The sequence below is a fragment of the Salvelinus namaycush genome, chromosome 14, assembly GCF_016432855.1.
Source record: "Salvelinus namaycush isolate Seneca chromosome 14, SaNama_1.0, whole genome shotgun sequence".
In the NCBI taxonomy this organism is placed as follows: domain Eukaryota; kingdom Metazoa; phylum Chordata; class Actinopteri; order Salmoniformes; family Salmonidae; genus Salvelinus; species Salvelinus namaycush.
Genome location: NC_052320.1, coordinates 19,339,432 through 19,363,200, shown reverse-complemented (window position 1 = coordinate 19,363,200; position 23,769 = coordinate 19,339,432). Strand labels below are relative to the sequence as shown.

At 42.7% G+C, this 23,769-nt stretch overlaps 1 protein-coding gene across 3 annotated transcripts in view; it reads right to left on the bottom strand.

Annotated features, from left to right (window-relative positions):
* Nucleotides 1–1,587: 1,587 nt before the first annotated feature.
* Nucleotides 1,588–23,769, bottom strand: part of LOC120059244 (tyrosine-protein phosphatase non-receptor type 1-like) — a 29,040-nt gene continuing 6,858 nt past the window's right edge. For all 3 annotated transcript variants that reach the window (XM_039008142.1, XM_039008143.1, XM_039008144.1), the window contains 6 exons: nucleotides 23,610–23,708; nucleotides 23,249–23,386; nucleotides 4,838–5,047; nucleotides 4,489–4,650; nucleotides 4,011–4,171; nucleotides 1,588–3,903 (listed from right to left, as the gene is read on the bottom strand). In XM_039008142.1, coding sequence (XP_038864070.1) covers nucleotides 3,594–3,903; nucleotides 4,011–4,171; nucleotides 4,489–4,650; nucleotides 4,838–5,047; nucleotides 23,249–23,386; nucleotides 23,610–23,708 — 1,080 coding nt within the window. In that variant the 3' untranslated portion in view covers nucleotides 1,588–3,593. The remainder of the gene's footprint in view (nucleotides 3,904–4,010; nucleotides 4,172–4,488; nucleotides 4,651–4,837; nucleotides 5,048–23,248; nucleotides 23,387–23,609; nucleotides 23,709–23,769) is intronic.

Genomic DNA, 23,769 nt, shown 5'->3' with positions numbered 1-23,769 from the left:
GTTGTTTACGAAGCACGTGACAAACAACATTTGATTTGAAAAGCCAATTTAATGCAATCTAATAATTGTAGATGTATCCTTGTACAAATACAATTGCTTTGCCAATATGTATCCTAATGGAGAAAGGGAAAAATACACAAAAACTCATTGTTGACACAATGTTATCTGTTCAGAGGTCAGCCTGAGAATAAGATTCTGAACATGAGTCAGATCCATAACAGTGGTTTAAAAAAAGGATACATATATGGATACAGACAGATAATTATTGATGAGTAGTTACAGAAAACAGGAAAGTATGGGTTATACTGTGCACTATGTGCCTCTCGACTTGTATGCTTATGTTGAAACCTGAGCTGTTTGTGTGTTCTGAAGAGCCCCCTTGTGGCAACTTCAAAACACTGGTCTTGCACAGTATGCAATATAGACACAGCCTACCAAGTTCATCACGGTGAAATAATACAGATAAAATGAGAACATTTCTTTGTCAATGAAAATGGAATCTATTTTGTCAGGTCAGCTTTACATGTCAATGGTCAAGTTCTTTAATTCTGCATTGCTAGAAAAGGACACAAGTAAGCGTTTCACTGTTAAAGCCAACTTACGCTTGATCTGAAATGTAATCAGAGGCTTCGTATCGCGGGTGTGACGCAATCGCGGAGTCTGCAGAGGCCAACTCAAACTCCATACCGCATTGCCGTGTGCCTCTCAAATTTCGTAACAATGCCGAGATCTCCATATAGCTCCGCATTGACATGATTGGTTGACAGTAGGTGAGGGCGGGAGGTCATGTATAAAACACTCAATTCCTTGACAACAGCTCTGCTCCACGAAGCGCAAAAAGTATTTTTGCTCTGACTTCTGTGGAGGCCGCACCGGCACCGCAGTAAATGATGTACTGTCTTATATCTACATCTGTTCTTTACGAAGCATGAGACAAATACATGAGCAGTTTAAGTCAGAATTAGTTCACAAATGTCATGCAACAGGTCATACCGCTGTACGCTGGACACTTCATATGCTACGGATTCCGCTGCTTAATTAACGTCTGGGGTACAAAGGGTTCTCACCCTATCAAGTCTATTGGTACATCGTGGTCTTCATGGGAGAAGCAGCAGCTCAGAGATGTCTGATATGCACAGAAGATGTTACACTCAATCTGCTCCCTTTGTTTGACTGGCATGGCTGAGCCTAGCTTCAATTACCATTTTGAGGTGGGACATTTGCCACGTTCAAAACAACTGGGAACTCGGAAAAAACAGCTCTGAATGGGAAAAATAATTTGTAACGGTCACCCAAACCTGAATTAGCGACCTGAAGATCACTGACGTCATAATTTGACCTGTTATTTTTCCGAGTTCACAGTTGTCTTGAAACCAACTATTGCAATGCTCTTAACATTAGTGACAGTTATGATCATTCAATCTCATACAAAATATTGATGGTGCGTTCAAGAAAAATACGAGGTCAAATCATGACGTCATGGATTTTCAGGTCCCCCCAAAAATCCTACATTACCACAGGTTGTGTTTATAATTCTGTATGAAAATAAAATCTTACATGACTCAGATCCAAAAAGCAGAACAAAAATCAGTAAATTTGTTTTTATTTAAAAAAAAAAAAGGAATACAATGGATGTAAATAAAAATTTAAAAAATGGTTGGTGAGCATAAGTACAGAAGAACAGGAACATCTTGGCAAACACAAAGCTGCCCAGGTAGGTACTGTGAGTTCATCATTACTTGCAAATGCATAAAAAAGTCAACAGAATGAAATCTGATCTAAATTATTTTTTTTAAGTATCAAGAGGGCATGTCCATGGGTAGGACATCATACATTCTAGAGAAAAGGTACAGCCATTTGATTCAGGATATACGTAGTTATTTTTGAGTCACTAAGGTAAACTGAATGCTAGTAGCTGAACTAATCTCATGAAAAACGTGTTTATTCACAAGTGCAGGACGTCTATGTGGAAAAAAGTGAACTAAAACTGACTGACCTGGCCATAACTGATCATCATTACAGTGTTTTAATCCCTGTGCTGGTGTTTGTAAGTTGGTTTGAGATCGCAGGCTCACTGTCCAGACAGGCAGAATGGGTTTTATCTTTCAGAGGCTGGGAAAATAAAAGGCTGATGGTATTTGTATTGCTAGCAAAGGGAGAGGAGGGTTAGCTGCTGCCTGTATCTCCATACAGTATGCTGAGCTGGCATTTTAATGCAACCTCCTGTGTTCAGATGCAATGCTCACCTGATGCATTTCACCCAGTTTGTTTCTTTAGTATGAAAAAGCCTCTGCATTGTTCATCCAAAGTGGGGACTTCTTTAGAAGTCACCATCCCTGAATGATACTGTATATCTAATGGGTTAAACAAATGTTGTGAAATCATTGGAGACTCCTTTATTGCAGACTTTAGCCAAAAGACAGATAAAAATATGACATTTGTAAATTTTTTAAAAACGGGCTAAAATGTGAACGCAACACCTCAAACTATGCAAAAAAAATAACAGCTCAATACATGCGTGCAGCACTTCCATTCAAAGCACATCATCAACTAGACACTCCTGTTTAAATGTAAAGTTTGAAATTAATACGTGGTGGGGGTCAGGGTCAAGAACCAGGAAACAATCTTGAATACATTTAAAATATAACTTATTATTAGCTTGTGATGTTTCCCACTAAGACAGCAGATAGAAATCATGCATCAGTAGAAAGCTCAGATAACACTTAACACTTGCGCACACACACATACAGTGTGCCTCCTGTAGCTTTAGCCAAAAGACCCTAAACAGGGAAGTGGTAGGGAGCTCTCCTATGGCCTGTAAATAACCCACTGAATCCACCCCTCATCCAGTGGAAGGAGAGGAGTGCAGTGTCTCCCTCGGATGGTGGCCACCACTTAGCCTCAGCTTACTCCTGGGTATATTACTGCCCCATCATCTCAAGTTCGCCTGTTTTCTTTTCACTAACATCTCTGCAGCAATTCATTACGTTGGCACTGCAGGGTTGCCACAAACCAAGCACTGTAACTCCTCCAGAATAATTGTAAAGAACTGCAAAGGAAAGGACTATTTGGGAGAGAAAGGTGAATAGCCAATGGACATTTTTTTGCAAAGGCTGAAACGGAAGAACACATTTGCGTGTTATTTGGTAACTGTATAGAAGGAGCATGTGTCCCGGTAGGGTAGACTACTAGTAGACCATTCAGCTCACAGAACACAGGAACAAACACCTTCATTTACTGACGGTTAGAAAGAAACATTTGTTTACTCATTTGTTTTGAAAATCAACACCTGTATTTGGGATGTGATACCTGAAAATTGAGACCCTGAGCGTCCAAACTGACAGTTCATATGAGAGCTACGGTGGGTGACGAGGAAAAAGGGGCAGTCCCTTCCTCCCACACCCCGGCTCCGCATTTGTAAAGAAAACGAGTGAGTCTGAATCAATCGATTCTCTGAAGTCCAAACAATCCACTTGCCCAGCCAGCAGAGTAAAACCATAGGCAGAGAGGGCCGGCTGGCCAGCCTAATTCACCCTGCAAAAAAAACAGACAAGAGAAACGGAGGAGCAAGAGAGGGAGGAGGGTAGAGGAGATCAGTGGAAACAGGCCCGGTAACAGACATAAGCACCCAGGGCCAGGGCAGTGCAGAGGCAAACATTGGCCAGCAGGGGGTTCCAGGCCCCTAGAGCCTCAGGGCTATCGTCTCCTGCTGCCTGGTCCTGGTTCAGCCCCTGTTGTTTTTCTGGCTCGTGCAGTCGGTGGGGTTTCGTAGGAGCTTTGGGAGCTGGTTCTTTGCTTCCCGCCTGGCCATCAGGTTGATCACTGGATACAGTGGAAGACTGCGACTGGGCGATAGCACCTTCACCACTGCCCCTCCATCGCAGTTCAGTCTCTGGTGGGGCACTGCAATGGGAGAGATATTCCAAGGGGAGAAGGATGAAGAGTGACACTGAATATTGCGTGTATGAAGTCTAGACTGCTAAAAATCTAATTGAGCGGGCCTTATTTACCTACGAGTGTGGGAATCATTCTGCGCAACAACAACCTCAGGAAAAAATGAGATTGGTTCAACCGTGCCGTTGACAGATAGACCTGGAGGACGGGGGCGGGGCAGGGGAGGTGTGAACTCTGGAGGAACGTCCTCTTCGTTGGAGAGCTCTTTCCACGACTCCTTAAACATTTATGGATTGATGTGGGTATTATTTAAACATTAATAGGCTTTACAGAGAAGATATGAGCTTTCTCCATACATTATGAGGAGAGACATCTGTATCTAGTTAGAGCTTCCCAAATAAAACACCCAATTGGCCTACTTTAAATTATTCATTAGAGGACAAGTATAAGAACATTGTGGCTAACCAGTTCCTGAAAATATATACAAAAGGCAAACACATTTTACAGACACCAGAGACCCAATTTGTATGTGCGTGTATGACCTACTATAGCACTTTGGTTCATGGCAGCAACTAAAAGATGGATTCAACTTACCTGCAATGATGCGTCTCCCATGATGCACCTGGCACCTTCAATAACAGCGAGGTAGGAAAATCTGAGTTGGTCAGGTGTTTGAATCAGGCCCATCCGATAGCGTCGCATCTCCAGCAGTACGTCACGAATGTGCACAGATGACGGGTCCTTGCGCATGGACATCTGCAAACAGATATTTCACAGCAAGTTTCATTGGGTAAGCTGACAATTACTTGACATGAAGTCATGATTCTTCATAAAGCCATTGGAAATGAGTGTCTGCACAACTCAATACCACACTTGCACAATTTCGGCTTGTGGGAGGAATAAAGTTTTACATTTCAAATTAGATTTCCAGTGCAGTACTGACCAGTAACAGGCAAGTGTCGACAAGACAGAAGGTTCCCGAGCGTCCGATGCCTGCGCTGCAGTGCACCACCACAGGCCCCTGGTCAGAGTTGAGGCACCCAGACTCCCGCACTTTGAACAGGAAGTTAAGGAAGGAGGCTGGAGATTCGGGCACCCCAAAGTCAGGCCAGGTGGTGTAGTGAAAATGTAGGATCTCTCTAGTTTCCCGAGTCTGTAGAAGGGGGACGAATTAACCAACTAAGCATAAAATAGAGCAGAGATTTCGATTACTGTATTGCCACCACCACCACTAGTATGAACATAAGTCAAGAAAAACTTTATAGGAATCTCAGACAAGCGTCAAAGAATCATGTTATAAATTACTTTGGAACATGATAGTCCTGAGTTCAGTTGCTTGTAGAAGGATATCAAAACACCCACCGAAGCTGCTTCAAAGCAGTGTGGAGGGGGGGGGATTGGAGGGACGCCATGTGCGACTGACGTGTTTTCCGTTTGCTCCCGTGGTATTTTTAAAGTTTATGTGAATTTTGCAGCAGAACCGTATTTATTTTCATATATTATTTTGGTGATCCCTTCCCGTAAAAACCAAGACTACTTTACTTCCAAATGTCAGCATGTCGACGAAACATAAGGCCAAAAGCATGACTTTGAGAAAACCCGGCCTACAAGACACACTCTCATCACCGCCCTCCCCTGAGCCTGACGGCCCGGGGACTGATACTTTACCCGGGGGGGCGGCTTGGCCTGGTGGCGCTGAAGTGAACATTCTCGAGGCCATCAAACTACTACGCTCTGAGATAGTTGAAATGAAAACGGAGGTGGTTGCTACGATTGAGGCCCGAATAAAGGAGGTTTCTGATACTTTAAAAGCAGATCTAACCATCCTGCGGAACGAGACGGTGCCAGCAATCACATTACTCAAAACAACAATGGCGTCGCACGCTACAACGATTGCAGCACTGGAGACCTTCGCTACAAATGTCTCCGACTTAACTACATCCCTGGAGGCTGACGTGAAACGCCTAGCTGCGGATTTGAAAAAGGTGAAGGAGAGCTGTGTAAGTTTAGAGGGATTCTCTCGCCGCAATAACCTGAGACTTGTATCAGTCCCAGAGTCAGCGGAAATGCCTCGCGCCACGGATTTCGTTTCTGGGCTGCTGAAGGATGCTCTTGCCTTAGATGAAAAGCCCCTGATTGATCGTGCCCACCGGTCGCTGCGCCCAAAGCCCCGGGATGGGGAGAGGCCCCGTGACATAATTCTTCGAGTGCACTTTTTCCATGAGAAGATGGAGATTCTCCGACGAGCCCGCAATATGTAATAAATACCATTTAAAATAACACAAGCATAGTGCTATTACGTTGTTATAACTAACTTCTTTCAAAACAGGGTTTCTCACAAACTCATAAGCAGATACTGAGACCCACACACACCCAAGGACAGAGGGCTGGCACAGACCTTTCATAAACACTGATAAGGCAGGAAAGGCCTTGATCAAAAGGGTGCTTGGGTCTGCATTACACGAGATACTGAGACACACACACACCCAAGGACAGAGGGCTGACGTAAACCTTTCATAAACACTGATAAAATAGGAACATCTACGCACACACAAAATCTCCTGTTTTAGCTGAACATTTTACAGAGACACACAGATATGTCAAAATAGGAACATCTACGCACACACCTAATCTCCTGTTTTAGCTGAACATTTCTGAAGACAAAGAACTCTACTCAGAGCCAATGGGACAGTGATACTAGCCTGAAGTGGACCTCGCCCAACTCATCAGGACCAACCAGAAGACCAGATCTACCAGACTCAACCTACTTTATTTATCCAATATAATGTCTGCACAAAGTGTTTTCGGGGCTTCTTTCTGATAGTTCCATTCGAGCTTGATGAACGAGTCCGTGCACGCTATTTCAGATATCTTTACCTCTGAATAAACTGCTTTTTATTATACGAATATCCACCCTGTCCAGAGTCTCTACTTCGTCTCAGTTCTCCAGTAAACTTGTGATATCAACAAATTGGTAGCAGAGGATGGTTTTCTTCTCTGAATTCGGTCCATAAAAGTTGATAGAGAAGGGAGACAAGTGAGAGACGGATCAGAAAGGAAGGGTGACCTGTCCGAAGGAGCAGCCGGGAATCCAGCTCGCCTCAGGAAACTGATCTATAAGGCCTACAAAACAAAGGTAAGCAGAACCTGTTAAATCAAAAATCTGCATATTGTATATTAGGAAAATCCAAATTAAAGATCAGAAGTACTGAGGTTGAGTATGGGTTACTGTTAAATTTATGATAAATGTCTATTGTAAATGTAAAAGTAAACATGTAAAGATATCTGAGATATAGAGAGTCACATAGTCGGGTAGAAGCCGTGAGACTCAGAGTCACATAGTCGGGTAGAAGCCGTGAGAATCCAAATAACTTATAGAGAGTCACATAGTCGGGTAGAAGCCGTGAGACTCAGATTCACATAGTCGGGTAGAAGCCGTGAGAATCTAAGTAAATGTGTGTTGTAAAAAGATTCACAGTCGGGTAGAAGCCGAGAGAATCCAAGTAATTGTGTTATAATTGTAACTGACTTGATAAAAAGATTCAGATAGTCGGGTTGAGTGAGAATTCCGTGAGAATCCAAGTCTAGAAAAGGTTCCCCAGACTTAACAACATTTGATTGGTTAAAACACTTGGAAGTTACCTAGGGGGAATCAACAAAATAAAAATAAAAATACAAGTTCAGATAGCGGGCAATGGTTGACTTGGCACTTAACTAGATGCACTGTGAAGAACTTAACCTGCGATCAATGTATTAATGTTGTTATGTAATAAAATACAAATGTGGAAATGTTAATTTGAATGTTGTGTAAGATTGGCCTTTTCACGAGACTCACTAGTTGATAACTTTTGGGAGGACAGCTGAGTCTTCTTTTGGCCCGTGGTACAGCCGCCGAGCTGAAAACTGACTTGTATTTTTCCTCTATTGTGATGTTGGTATTTCCATAATTCCTAAAATTGAATTGATAATTATTTTAGAAGCGCTTGAGTTTGTTGATATATTGTTCCAGAAGGGCGATTCTGATACCTTCTGGGAAAATATATAACAACTCGAAAAACGATAATAACTATTGCAAAATAATTCCTAAAATTGAATTGATAATTATTTTGGGAGCGCTTGAGTTTGTTGATATATTGTTCCAGAAGGGCGATTCTGATACCTTCTGGGAAAATATATAACAACTCGAAAAACTGAAAAACGATAATAACTTTTGCAAAATAATTCCTAAAATTGAATTGATAATTATTTTAGAAGCGCTTGAGTTTGTTGATATATTGTTCCAGAAGGGCGATTCTGATACCTTCTGGGAAAATATATAACTCGAAAAACTGAAAAACGATAATAACTTTTGCAAAATAATTCCTAAAATTGAATTGATAATTATTTTAGGAGCGCTTGAGTTTGTTAATATATTGTTCCAGAAGGGCGATTCTGATACCTTTTGGGAAGATATATAATAACTCGAAAAACTGATTAACAGTAATAACTGCTGTAAATAATTCTTTGTGTACGAGTGTGGGGCACCAGAGATAAGTCGGTGTCAGCGCCGAGAATACATTGCTGGCCTCGGCCAGTGACGGGCTAAGTGCACTAAGATAGTCAAACCTGATCCTGAAATTTACCATGGCTGCCGCTAATGCCCCAAAACTAAAGTTCAATGAATACCTAGACAAAAAAAAAAAAATACAAGACAGGGCAGGGGGTAAAGAACAGTATAAAACAATAAAGAAGGTGTGGGAGGGAGTCAAGCTGAAATGGACACAGGCAGGTTACCTTAGTGGAGGTGCCCCGTCAAAAGGGCAACTCACCACTATGGAGAAAGAGCTAGAGGAGGCAGTAAAGGAAGGAATAGAAAGTGAAGTGGAAAGGAATAAGTCTCACTTATTCAAGAAGGAAGGAACTAAACCCAGAGAGGGAGCAGAGGCTGAGCTAAAGATAGGAACGTGGGCAATTGAGGAAACACGACGAGCACACCCATATAAAAAACCAGACATGATGTAGAACTATAAACCATAGATACCCGACATTGAATAACACAATGACTACATCCACTGTGCCCAAGCTTAAGTGTAATGAATTTTTAGACAAAAGATCATGGGTTGGGGCAGTACCAACGGCAGGGGAAGATGCTAAGTCAGTCATTAGGTGGCTACAAACGGAACTCATACCTAGGTATGGTGTCCCACGACAAATCCGATCTCAGGGTCTCGTGTAACGCGCCAATCAAACTTTGAAGGCTAAGATAGCCAAGGTATGTGCAGGTTCGAAGTTGACATGGGTTGAAGCCCTGCCTCTGGCGTTGATGGCCATGAGAGCCTCTCCAGGGGCAGGCACCCATCTCTCTCCTCATGAGATAATGACTGGAAGAGTCATGCCTGGTCCACCAAGAGAGGGAGGTCATATGCCCGCTCTTGATGTAAATATGTGAAAAAACTGACGGAACTTTCTGCAGCTCTCTCCAAACAGATTCACAAGGTCCGAGAGGGGGAGCTGACGGGAGATCCGGCACCGCTGAATGTAAAATGGTGACTGGGTGAGGGTTAAAGTCCACAAGAGAAAGTGGCTGGAACCCAGGTGGACTGAACTGTACGAAGTGAAGGAGGTTACTTCACACTCAGTTCAGGTCAAAGGTAAATCAGGCGCACCTTGGCACCACCTCACACATTGCACTCCAGCTCCAATTCCTTCCAGAACACTGACAGAAGTCAGAGCTGATTTGAGCGGCCTAAATTCGATTCCAAATGAAGATACTCTTGACTCAGGTGATGCGGCATCAAACTCCGCCTCCCCTGAAAAAGGAACCTCGCCCAGTTAGAGGGAAATTTCTCCCTCCCTGGGCGAGGCTAGGGATATCTGGCCCTTATTTGTGATATTCCTCCACACACTCATAACTCTTGGAATAGTCCGGGGGTGGAGAGCTGTACAGAGAATGGACAGAAGATGGCAGTATTGCAGCACTCAACGGTCTCCCAGCAAACGGGGAGCCTGTTTGAATGCTGGTGACAGAGAAAAAACTTAAAACCAATTCGGAGTAGAGAGAATACATTTAATAACTTATTTAGGTTAAATTTACAGACTAATGATATTATTGTTATGGATTGGCTGACATGCGATATAAATTTAGCGAAGTATATGGTAAGTTTACACTTTGGAATGGAGAAAGTTGAGAAGTTGATTTTACTTATACGATAGTTTTGCTGCTAAACTCAGTTGGAGTAACTAGATGTTTTGCCTAGAGCCATGAATAAGACAGTCATTTTTGGTATTATATTGGCTAGTTGTTGCGTTCTGAACACAGGTTGAGCGCTAGTAAATGCATATCTTTATTTGAACTATACTAATCTATTTGATAAAAGTACTAAACCTGTATATTTAACATTTGATAATGATTGGCAAATCCATATATTTAACCACAACTTTGAATTTAGCATTGGGTATTATAGGAGGAACGGGATACAATTTGTACTTTCCCCACCGGGTGTGGCCGTATTAAATTATGCTAGAGAAAATTGGTTGTGTCATTTAGAGGGAAAATGTGTACATTATAGCTTTGAGATACTTTTCAAAAGTTGCTGAAAGTTATTGGTTTTTGTTTAGGTAACACCAGAGAATTCGAACAATAAGTAAACGTATTCTAAACGTGATCTGTTTTCATTATGGGGAACAATGAACGACTCGCAACCTGGTATGGCTGGCAGGGAGTTTTTAAAGGGACAGTACACATTTATCACGGTTGTGTTACATGAAACATCGGGGAAATTTAAAACGAATGATTTAAGGGTATTATCATAATTATTAGGTTTTGTTTTTGTGGTAAACGTTTGGGTTAAGGGGTTTTCCGTGTTCCCAGAGACAAGATATCTTAAAAGAATACACTCATATTGGAATAGGAGTTTTACTTTCTGAGTTTTATTTAGGCATGGGACTTTGTTAAGATAAAGGGTTCTTTTGGTATGTCTAGATATGGTATGGAACACGAATGTAGGTGTAACCTTTTGACCTATTTTCATTGCATTTTCCTGTGACTTGATCACTCACGGGGGGATGTAGTGGGAATAATGAATTTGTGTCATTTGGGATACTAGTTTTGAGGTAAATTGATTATAATAGAGTTTATAACTCTTGACCATAAGGTTAGCATTTGTTTTGGCCATTAGAAGATAGAGATAGGTTTATTAAGGTTATGTAAGGACTTTAGAGATTGACACTATAAGACATGTTGTTATTTTTAAATCCATGATTTCAGATAAAGTCAAAACAGTGAGACACTTAGTTAATATTGCAAAGGAACACAGTTGTTATTGACTATTATTAGAAAAAGGCAGACAGATGGGTCTACCCCGCACTGTTGAGACTTTGAAGGTTTGAGAGCAGAGTGGGGAGGGGGTACCGTGAAATGAGCAAGGTAGGCTGTGAAATAAGATAGGACAGAAGGGGGTTAACACATATAAGCAGCACAAATACATTTTAAAGTAGATAAGTCACTTGACAGATAATTGGTAAAGGATAGATATGAATGGACACCCAAACTCAAGGGACAATTGGACATGTGGAAAATGAAAGGGACGTTATAATATACTAAGTCATTATTTAGAGTAGGTAAGGTTGATACCTGGCCAGAGCCAGGTATCAAACGGGGGAGGGGTACATTGTGGTCTAGGATAGGATGGGGCCTATTGGATAATAAACTAATTTAAAATTAAAAATGTCTAGCTAAAAAAAAAAAAGGCATAGAAGTTAAATATATAATCAGATAGAACAAATGAGAAACTGTTTGTTAACCAAACCTGTATGTCCAAGATTTTATGCATTACAGGTGAATTAAAGGAGAAGGTGATTCACCCGACCTGGGGGCATATCGCACTTGGAGGGTGAGACACACTGACACTGCCGAATGATCACAGAGTTAAGGAGAAGAACCGTTGCTAATAGAGTTCGGGGGTCAACTCCTTAATGAAAATTCCCTGCCCCCGACCTTTCCTCACTGTGTACGTTCATAGAAGTGAAAGTGTTGCTTGATCTCTGGCTGATGATGTGTTCTCTGGGAGAGGATGGGGCTTTACAGGACTACTTGTAGTCCTGAGCTGTCTGTTTAGGATACGATGGGGATGATACCATCACAGTACTGCCAGAACCACCACCAGTTTCAACGGACCAGGGTTCAGCCGGCCTCCTCCACCACTTCAAGACCAAGTCCCACGCCATCACCTAAGCTCTCCAATCTGGTACAGGTAATAAATGTAAACGACATCTCAGATAGTGACCAATTGGGGACTGAAACTGGTTATGAGGGAAGGGAGAATATGTGGTTGGCCTACAAAACACTTAATAGAAAGGACTGTGTCGTATGTGGACATGCCAGACCTATTCTGGCTGCTCACCCATTTGCCCTAAGCAGTAGGAAGGTTGGATGTGCATATTGGAAAGTTTTTATTATAATAAGCCAAATTTAACCCTGTGGAAAACTCTGAGTCTTGTGTTCCCAGAAGTCCCTCCCCAGAAGTCACCATGGGGGGTTAAGGCATATGGGGGATATTACAGCTGTAACACTGGTATGGGTAGAGGTATAGACTATGGGAGGTTCCCTACTACTGCCTGCATCACTAATGCCACTATTAACTAGAGGTGTTGCTGATGTATGGTGGATGTGTGGACCTGCCAGGCGGTTGACCCCATTTTGAAAGGAGATTGTCAGGGCACATGTGCTTTGGCCAGTCTGATAACACCATTGCCTATTATTGAGGTTACAGCTAACCAACTTCTGGGAGCTGCACATGACACAGAGGCTTGGGACCAACCCAGGAGACGGCAGAAACGTGACGCTCCTTGGTCCGAGGGTACAGATAACATCCACACCAACCTGTTGGGGGTCCCAATAGGGGTCCCCCACGAATTCCAGACATTAAACAGGAAAGATGGCCTGTGGCATCTGATGCCCATCATTGGCCCAGCTATTGTTGATGCTAAACAAAATGCCTGGGTCAATTATATCTACTATAATTAATAATGATTTGTTAAATACACCCACACAGCACTTACAGGGATGGCTGAACAATTGGATGCTACCTCTCAAACCAGTAGACAAAATAGACTAACACTGGACATGATTCTGGCCAACCAGGGAGGTGTATGTAAAATGTTTGGAGAACAGTGTTGCACGTTTGTCCCTAACAATACTAGTCCGGATGGGAGCATTTCAAAAGCTCTGAGTAGGTTGGCAAGGTTATCGGTGGAGATGAAGGGTCTTGCAGGTGTGGAGGAGAGTGGACTGTTCCCTTGGCTGGGTGGTTGGTTTGGTAAGTACACTGCAATGATGATTACTGTGCTGTGCTGCCTGTGTCATACCTTGTTTGAAGAAGTCTGTTACAGATGTGGCAAGGGCCTCTGGTATGATGCCGCTGCTTGATGCTCCAGTAGGAGAGGCTGATACGGAATCAAGCTTTCGCAGGAGAGTGTGCCTGACAGAGGAGGACCCTTGGTTTGCTGTAGTTGATGTTGTCGAATGAATAAAAAGTGATGTTTGTCCTCCCTGTTGTGAAGGTTTGAAGTTCCCGGGTGGAGACAGCCCACCTGGTACAGGTTGTATAGAGGGATGGACCTGAGGGTTTAACATGTTCTCGCTTTTTTGGTTACTAATGTGTGATTGGCCACTCCAGGTGTAGCACTTGGTGTGGTCTCCTTTTTGTCCTTGCTCATTTACCCATACTTGAGGGGGCTTATTGTTTTCATTATATCCTTATTTTTTCTTTGCTTGCGGCAGACGAACCAGATTTTGCTTTACTATTGTCACGTCTCTGGTGAGACGTGAAGAGGGGGAATTAAAACTTTATCTTCTGATAAAGTTTGCCCTATTCTGCCATTTATAGCTTTTGTCACGTCTCTAGTGAGACGTGAAGAGGGGGATTTGTAATAAATACCATTTAAAATAACACAAGCATAGTGCTATTACGTTGTTATAACTAACTTCTTTCAAAACAGGGTTTCTCACAAACTCATAAGCAGATACTGAGACCCACACACACCCAAGGACAGAGGGCTGGCACAGACCTTTCATAAACACTGATAAGGCAGGAAAGGCCTTGATCAAAAGGGTGCTTGGGTCTGCATTACACGAGATACTGAGACACACACACACCCAAGGACAGAGGGCTGACGTAAACCTTTCATAAACACTGATAAAATAGGAACATCTACGCACACACAAAATCTCCTGTTTTAGCTGAACATTTTACAGAGACACACAGATATGTCAAAATAGGAACATCTACGCACACACCTAATCTCCTGTTTTAGCTGAACATTTCTGAAGACAAAGAACTCTACTCAGAGCCAATGGGACAGTGATACTAGCCTGTAGTGGACCTCGCCCAACTCATCAGGACCAACCAGAAGACCAGATCTACCAGAATCAACCTACTTTATTTATCCAATATAATGTCTGCACAAAGTGTTTTCGGGGCTTCTTTCTGATAGTTCCATTCGAGCTTGATGAACGAGTCCGTGCACGCTATTTCAGATATCTTTACCTCTGAATAAACTGCTTTTTATTATACGAATATCCACCCTGTCCAGAGTCTCTACTTCGTCTCAGTTCTCCAGTAAACTTGTGATATCAACAAATACCACTCTGAGCTTTCAAGGACAGAGCTTCTCCATCTACCAGGACTACTCCCCCACTGTTTCCAGGCAGCGCGCAGCTTTCGGACAGGCCAAACGACTACTTCGGGACCATCCAGGTGTGAAGTACGGACTGCGATTCCCGGCCCGTTTATGGCTATCTCATGATGGTAAAGACTACACATTTGAATCTCCGGATGAGGCTCTCTCTCACATTCAACGTCACATCAAGAAGTCTTGAACTTGCTCATAGTTCAGCAACTGTTGCTTGCGAACTGTGGATAGTAAGTAACCCACCTGTGGTACAATTATGTTTAGCTACAACATGCTAATTTTGTATAGTTGGGGAGTTGGCGAACCCATTCAGGCTTATTTGATGTGATCTAATGTTTTGATCATCTAGTGTGCTTGCCTTACAAGCATTCAGTCATTTTAATTTCATTGTATTGAGGTTTTACTATACTCCTGTGTTTTCTAGGCTGTCTTGCTCACCTATTCAGTTTGTTTACATAGTGTCTCAGTGACTCAAAATATTCTTGGTTATTTGCTTACTGCATCCGTTTGCATTGACCCAGTAAACAGTAAATGCTTCCCGAGGCGACACGTTTTTTGGGGTCTTCACTTAAATTTTAAAAGTTCTGAGCGTCATTTATGCCCAGCAAGCGTTCAACGTTGTGCACACGTAGTTTTTTGGTCTTGGTTGTAAGCTGTCTTACTACGATTCCCTTACTTCAAATTAGGTTTTCGGCTGAGAGCCTTTATACATTTTATTTATTTTCTTTATTTTCTCTCTCAAATGCCTGTTATAAGACTGGGAATATAATTATATACATCTGCAAGTGGTGCTTTTGTAATTTCGTCTGCACAAGGGATTCACTTTTATTTTATTTTATTTAAAAAATGATTATCTCTTTTTGCTGTTTGATCCACTAACAAAACGCGACTTTAAAGAGTGGGACTGTGGGTTTAGGTTTAAGACCGCACTCTCACAGACATACTGTGCGAAGAGAACATGTTCTATTTAGGCTTGTACCTCGTTTGGGGAGGTATTGTCTGGGATGGGGGGAGGGGGTGGGGGGAGGGGTTGAATTGTTCAGTTCTAATGTTGTCATTCTGTCTGTTTTTTTTCTCTGTACTTTTTCCAAACATCTACCACCGTACATTATTACTCTGAGACAAGTTATTCTGGGGTTTTTGGGCGCTCGTTGCTTTTCCATTCTATGCTCTAATGACAGGGTTGTATAACGGGAATGCCCAGAGGGGCCGAAACAATGCGATCAAGTACATTTCGTGGAACACCAAAGGGGTTAATAACCCAGTGAAGCGTAAGAGGGTGTTGACACACTTAAAGGGTTTGAATGCAAATGTTGCATTTCTACAAGAGACTCACTTGAGGACTGGTGAGCACTTTAGGATGCGTAGGGACTGGGTTGGTCAAGTGTTCCACTAACTTTCATAGTAAATCAAGAGGGGCTGCCATTTTGGTTGATAAAGCCACTCCCTTTGTAGCTTCTGAGGTTATCGCTGATCCTAAGGGACGATACGTCATAGTAACCGGTAAACTGTTTTCTACCCCTCTTGTTTTGGCTAGTGTTTATGCTCCCAATTGGGATGACACAAGTTTCATTTCTTCCTTTTTGTCTGCTATACCCAATTTAGATTCTCATTTGTTGATTTTAGGGGGGGATTTCAACTGCAAAATGTCCCCAGTTCTTGACAAGTCCTCACGAACAACTACAGGCCCATCTAAATGTGCCCTACTTATTCAAGCCTTTCTTCAGAAATATGCCATGTTTGAGGCCTGGCGTTTCCTACATCCTACAGATAGACAGTATTCCTTTTATTCTCATGTTCATCGAACATACTCCCGGATTGATTACTTCTTTTTGGACCAAAAACGTCTGCCTAACCTTCGGCAGTGTACTTACAAGAGTATTGTTATTTCTGACCATTCACCATTAGTGCTTGAACTAGAGTTTCCCCAGCGACCTCCTATGTGTTATCAATGGCGTCTTAACCCCATTTTACTCTCAGATAAGGAGTTTGTCAATTTCATTTCTTCTGAAATCACCTTATTCCTAGAAACTAATTCAACACCAGGTATGTCCTGCTCTACCATATGGGAGTCTCTCAAAGCATACCTACGTGGCCAAATTATTTCTTATACAGCCAACCAAAACAGAGTTCGCTCTCAGCGACTTCGGGACCTGAGCGAATCCATAGCCACATTGGATGAGAAGTATGCTACGGTTCCTTCCTCTGATCTGCATAAAGAGCGCCAACTACTCCAATCTGAATTTGATGAGCTTTCTACCAGGCAAGCTGAACAGTTACTCTTGCGAGCTCGGTACAGAGTGTATGAACAAGGCGACAAGGCCAGTAAACTCCTTGCACATCAGATCCGTAAATCTGAGGCCTCACGTTTAATCCCACAAATAAGGACCCCGTCTGGTGCCACCACAGTTATACATAAAGAGATCAATGATCAATTCAAACAATTTTACTCTGCGCTATACACCTCGGAATCCCCTCAAGACCCTTTGCTGATTGATTCCTTCTTTAATGGCCTGAATATGCCTTCAATTGATACAGACACCCATGACTGTCTAGAAGAAGAATTTACACCTGAGGAGATTGCAACAGCAGTGTCCGCAATGAAAAGTGGTAAATCACCGGGTCCGGATGGTTTTCCAACCGAATTTTACAGGACGTTTTCTGGTCTGCTTTGCCCATTCTTGTCTCGACTATTTGCAGAGTGCCTTAATACCTCAAAGCTACCGCCTAGTCTTTATCAGGCTTCAATTTCATTACTATTAAAGAAAAACAAAGACCCCCTGGAATGTGGATCCTATCGCCCAATCTCGCTTTTAAACTGTGATTACAAAATCCTAGCCAAGCTTTTAGCCATCCGTATGGAAGGCTCGCTGCATCAAGTAATACACTCTGACCAGACTGGCTTTGTGAGAAATAGGCATTTGTTTTTCAATATTAGGCGCCTTATGAATATACTGTACTCCCCAGCGTCGGAGGACCCAGAGGTGGTGGTCTCACTTGATGCAGAAAAAGCGTTTGACCGCGTTGAGTGGGATTACCTAACAGCTACCCTTTATAGATTTGGCTTTGGCCCCAAATTCATTGCGTGGATAAAGATTCTTTATTTTTCCCCCATGGCTTCGGTACGGACTAACAACTTGTCCTCTGACTATTTTCCCTTGCACCGCGGATCCAGACAGGGCTGTCCACTCTCCCCCTTGTTGTTTGCTTTGGCAATCGAACCTCTCGCCATTGCACTACGCTCTAATGATGCCATTCAAGGAATAAGCAGGACGGGCTCAGAGCAGAAAGTCTCGCTATATGCGGATGACCTCCTTTTGTTTATCTCTAACCCTGATACCTCATTGCCACGCGCCTTATCTGTTCTTAAAAGGTTTGGATCAATCTCAGGGTACAAGCTGAATCTAGGCAAGAGTGAGCTTTTTCCTGTAAACAAGGCTGCTTTAAAGTGCTCTTTTACAAGTTCTCAGTTTAGGATTGTCCGGGATCAATTCACCTACTTGGGAGTTAAAGTGACAAGGAAATATTCAAATCTGTTTCAGGAAAACTTGGTTGCTCTAGCAGACAGTTTGAAACAATCTTTTACTTTTTGGAATGCGCTACCTCTTTCTCTTATCGGAAGGATTAATGTCATTAAAATGAGTGTGTTGCCCAAATTTCTATATTTATTTCAATGTTTACCCATTTTTATTCCAAAATCTTTTTTTATTTCACTGGATCAAACATTCATGCATTTTATTTGGGATGGCAAGGTACCACGGATTGGTAGAAAACATTTACAGAAGCCTAAGTCATTGGGGGGTTTAGCTCTACCAAATTTTCAGACATACTATTGGGCTGCAAATTTCAGAGCCCTTCTGTACTGGCTGCAGACTGATCCTACTGGCCCTAGACCAATCTGGGTCCAGATGGAGTCTGAATCGTGTAAACCTGCTGCACTTTCTTCTGTGTTGTGCTCGTCTCTCCCAGTGTCCCTAGGCAAAAGGTGTGTCAACCCAATTGTAAAGCAGTCTCTTAAAATTTGGAATCAGTTCCGTTTAGCCTTTGGCCTCCGAGGCTTTTCTCTATCAGGCCCAATCAATCAGAACATTTTATTTCCTCCATCTTTGAATGATGGGGCTTTTGGCATCTGGCACTCACTAGGCCTCTCCTCACTAGCCCAATTATTCTTTGATGATACATTTGCCTCTTTTGCTCAGCTACAGGAAAGGTTCAACCTCCCCCAATCCCACTTTTTCCGCTATCTCCAGACTAGGAACTTTGTCAGAGCTAACACACCTGAATTTCCCCATAGGCCTGCGAATACAGCTATAGAGAGCATCCTGGAGCTGAACAAGCTTCCTAGGGGCGCAATTTCAGATGTATATGCAATCATTCATGACTTACAGAACCCTTCTTTGGTGCCCTTAAAGACTCGATGGGAAAAGGATTTGGGGGAGGAACTTGGGGAAGACACCTGGGAATCTGTGCTGCGCAGGGTGCATTCGTCCTCTTTTAGCACTAGACACAGCCTCATTCAATTCAAGGTGGTTCACCGTATCCACTGGTCTGGGGCCAGACTTGGAAGAATATTCTCTGATTTTGATCCTACCTGTGTCAGATGTAAAATTGAACCAGCCACACTGTTGCATATGTTCTGGGGCTGTCATAAACTGTCAGGTTTCTGGGAATTAATATTTAAATGTTTCTCTGATATATATAACACTGTTATAGATCCCTCTCCCCTTACAGCCCTTTTTGGAGTACTGCCCATAGGTACCCCCCTGTCAAGAATCCAGTCGGACACTGTTGCTTATACAACTCTTTTAGCTAGACGGCTAATACTACAGAACTGGAAGATGGCAGCTCCCCCATCTTATAAATATTGGGTGAGAGATGTGTTGTGCTCTCTGAAACTAGAAAAAATTAAATTCAATTCACGTGGGAACCCCAAACTGTTTAATGAGGCTTGGGCTCCATTCCGGTCTTACTTTAAACAGTCCATCCTCTGATGGCATTCCTATTAAAACCAAAATAAGTCTGTATTTGTCCCCCCTGTGACTTAGGGGTTGGATGAGCATTTCTCTGTGTTTTTTTCTGGGGTGGGGGTGGGGGGCATTAAGGTTGATGTGCTTATTGATTGTGACCTGTGGATGCCTTGTTCATCCTGCCCGGGCAGAGACTAAGGTGTGAGCTTGTTTTTCCCAGTTATTTTTATTTTTTAATTCTGTTCACGCCTACATAAAATTATTATTATTCATTTTTTATTTTAAAGCATTGTAACTTTTTATTTTTGGTCCAGTGGATGGTCGGTCTGTGGCCTTGACTGTCTGTGAGTGGTTGCATTTCTCCACCCCATCCCTTGACTGTTTACAGGAACAATGGTGAGGTGTTTGCTCTGTCCCTATACTATAGATTGCCCTTTAACCTTTTGTAGCCTTCTGCCTGGTGTGTTTAACTTGTCTAAAGTATGGTATCTTTAAAGTTATTTTTTTTATATGTATTATTTGTATTTTTTCTAGTTGAGTATATTATTTATATTGCTTTGTCTTGTCTGTGTGTAAAACTTAATAAACAGAGTTTAACAAAAAAAAGCAGTGTGGAGGATTTCTAGGAATAGCCTGGATCTCTGCTGATAGTAATGATAATCAACAAGTACAGTCCTCTTATAATGAATGTGGGTATTTATACAACAGGTGGGTCTAATCCTGGATGCTTACTGGTTAAAACTGCGTTCCAGTCGGTGTCTATTCCACAAGTTACCACCGGCAAAGGTTATGACATTGAAATGCCTATTCACTGTTCAATCCCCTGTCTCGTCAGCCCTGACAGGCAATTTATAAACTCGATCTAAACATTAACTCCCATTTCTTTGTACATGCAAAAAAAATGCAGATTCACGCAATCTCAAACTGAAGCTGGAAAGACTGCAAACTAGCTGCATTTTGTTTTGTTTGACTGGTTTTTCTATTGACATTTCTTTGTATATCCATAAAAATGCAGATTCATGATTTTGACTGGCTGAGAAAAGCTGCCTGTCTGTCATCTCAACTCCCTACACGTTCATTACTGAGGGACAGCTGGAGATATAATTTCAATGTTTCAAATGTCAGACAGCCAGGTTTATACAAATCTTTGCTGTTGAAAACAAAATGCAAAGATTTGTATAAACCTGGCTGTGTCTGACATTTGAAACATTGAAATTATATCTCCAGCTGTCCCTCAGTAATGAACGTGTAGGGAGTTGAGATGACAGACAGGCAGCTTTTCTCAGCCAGTCAAAATCATGAATCTGCATTTTTATGGATATACAAAGAAATGTCAATAGAAAAACCAGTCAAACAAAACAAAATGCAGCTAGTTTGCAGTCTTTCCAGCTTCAGTTTGAGATTGCGTTAGCTGTGTAGTTGGCTAGCTCCTCTGAACAGTGTCCTAGTGAGAGCAAATTCTCTATGCCAGGTGAAATCACACATCATTAGCTCATTATGACATATCCAAATAAATGTCACTAGAAAACAGCTTAAGCAAATGTAGCTACTTTGCTGTTATTCTGACTGCACCGTTTGACATGACTGTGTTAGCCGAAGTTGGCTAACTAGCAAGCAAGGAATAAGAACGCTGCCGGCCAGCATGGCAGCGGAACATTTAGAACGAACGACTGGTTCACGTCCATAGATATAGAACAAAAAGACTAAACGGCTGCGTCACATCTCTGGCAACCTAAACGATTTGTTTCAGGACTATATCTTGTGGAAGGATGAAATAGGATGAATAAATTCATCAAAATAAAATGTAATGAAAATATGTCAATAATTATGTGAATATGGTGGTAACCCGTAGACGGTGTTTGGAGGATATATTGGCACGGTTTGCCGGCCCGAGACAAACATCCGTGCCAATATATCCTCCAAACACCGGCTTCTCGGGAATGATCACTTAAATATAAACTACATGACCAAAAGTATGTGGACACTTGTGCTTCGAACATCTCATTTCAAAATCATGGGCAGTCATATAGAGTTGGTCCCCCCTTTGTGGCGACAGCAGCCTCCACTCTTCTGGGAAGGCTTTCCACTAGATGTTGGAACATTGCTGCGGGGACTTGCTTCCATTCAGCCACAAGAGCATTAGTGAGGTCGGGCACTGATGTTGGGCGATTAGGCCTGGCTCACAGTTGGCGTTCCAATTCATCCCAAAGGTGTTCAATGGGGTTGAGGTCCGATCAACAAAACATTTCTGTATGGACCTCGCTTTGTGCATGGTCATGCTGAAACAGGAAAGGGCCTTCCCCCAAACTGTTGCCACAAAGTTGGAAGCACAGAACCATCTAGAATGTCATTGTATGCTGTAGCTTTAAGATTTCCCTTCACTGGAACTAAGGGGCCTAATCCAAACCATGAAAAACAGCCCAAGACCATTATTCCTCCTCTACCAAACTTCAGTTAGCACTGGGCAGGTAGCATTCTCCTGGCATCTGCCAAACCCAGATTTGTCCGTCGGACTGCCAGATGGTGAGTGATTCATTACTACAGAGAACATGTTTCCACTTCTCCAGAGTCCAATGGCAGCAAGATTTACACCACTCCAGCTGACGCTTGGCATTGCGCATGGTTATCTTATGCTTGTGTGCGACTGCTCGGCCATGGAAATCCATTTCATGAAGCTCCAGACGAACAGTTCTTGCGCTGACGTTGCTTCCAGAGGCAGTTTGGAACTCGGTAGTGAGTGTTTTTTTAATTTTTATTATTATTATTATTATTATTTATTTTTTTTCTAAATTTTTATCTCATTTTCTCCCCAATTTTCGTGGTATCCAATCGCTAGTAATTACTATCTTGTCTCATCGCTACAACTCCCGTACGGGCTCGGGAGAGACGAAGGTCGAAAGCCATGCGTCCTCCGAAGCACAAGCCAACCAAGCCGCACTGCTTCTTAACACAGCGCGCCTCCAACCCGGAAGCCAGCCGCACCAATGTGTCGGAGGAAACACCGTGTACCTGTCCCCCTTGGTTAGCGCGCACTGCGCCCGGCCCGCCACAGGAGTCGCTGGAGCGCGATGAGACAAGGATATCCCTACCGGCCAAACCCTCCCTAACCCGGACGACGCTATGCCAATTGTGCGTCGCCCCACGGACCTCCCGGTCGCGGCCGGCTGCGACAGAGCCTGGGCGCGAACCCTGAGACTCTGGTGGCGCAGTTAGCACTGCGATGCAGTGCCCTAGACCACTGCGCCACCCGGGAGGCCCCGGTAGTGAGTGTTTTAACTGAGAACAGACGATTTTACGCGCTTCAGCACTCAGCGGTCCCATTCTGTGAGCTTGTGTCCGAACACTTTGCGGCTGAGCAGTTGTTGCTCCTAAACGTTTACACCTCAAAATAACAGCACTTACAGTTGACAGGGCAGCTCTAGCAGGGCAGAAATTTGACAAACTGACTTGTTGGAAAGCTGGCATACTATGACGGTGCCATACTGCCAATGTTTGTCTACGGAGATTGCATGGCTGTGTGCTCGATTTTATACACCTGTCAGCAACAGGTGAGGATGAAATAGCTGAATCCACTACTGTTCACATACTTCTGTATATATAGTGTAGATCAGTAAATAGGGCACTGTACATTTTATGCCTTAGTACCTAATTTAAGATTATAATAGGATGGTAAGAGGAGAACAGAAGATTACACAACGAAGGAAGAGGAATCTTACCGACAGATTTTCTAGCTCCAGCTGACGGACAGTGTAGTAGGATTTGATGTCTTCTGAAACAAGCGTTAGCTTGAAATTTGTGTCTTCAAAAACCGCCTCCCTCACCTCTCTAGGCGGCCAGTACTGGGCACACTTCACCTGAAAAATAGCCAGAAATTTCATAAGTGCATACATTTTACTGGGATGTTTACATTGAATAAGTACAATATTGATATTTTGGGTGAACAAGCCCGTTATACCGAAAACAGAGCAGTACTCTGCAACTGGAGGTCCATAGTGGTTAAAGGGAGCTCGTATAATTATTCTAATATATATACATATATTTTTTTTTTTAAATACTACTAATAATGGTAATACTCACAGATCCTTTCTCTATGACACGGTTCAGCATCACCACTCCCATGGTCCTCTGCTCCCATACCATCTCCCAGAAGTGACCACATGTGTTTGGAAGGGGCCCCTTTGGAGGAAGAGGTATTGTTAAGCATCTCGTCCATTTTTTTTAAACGTCTATCAGGCAG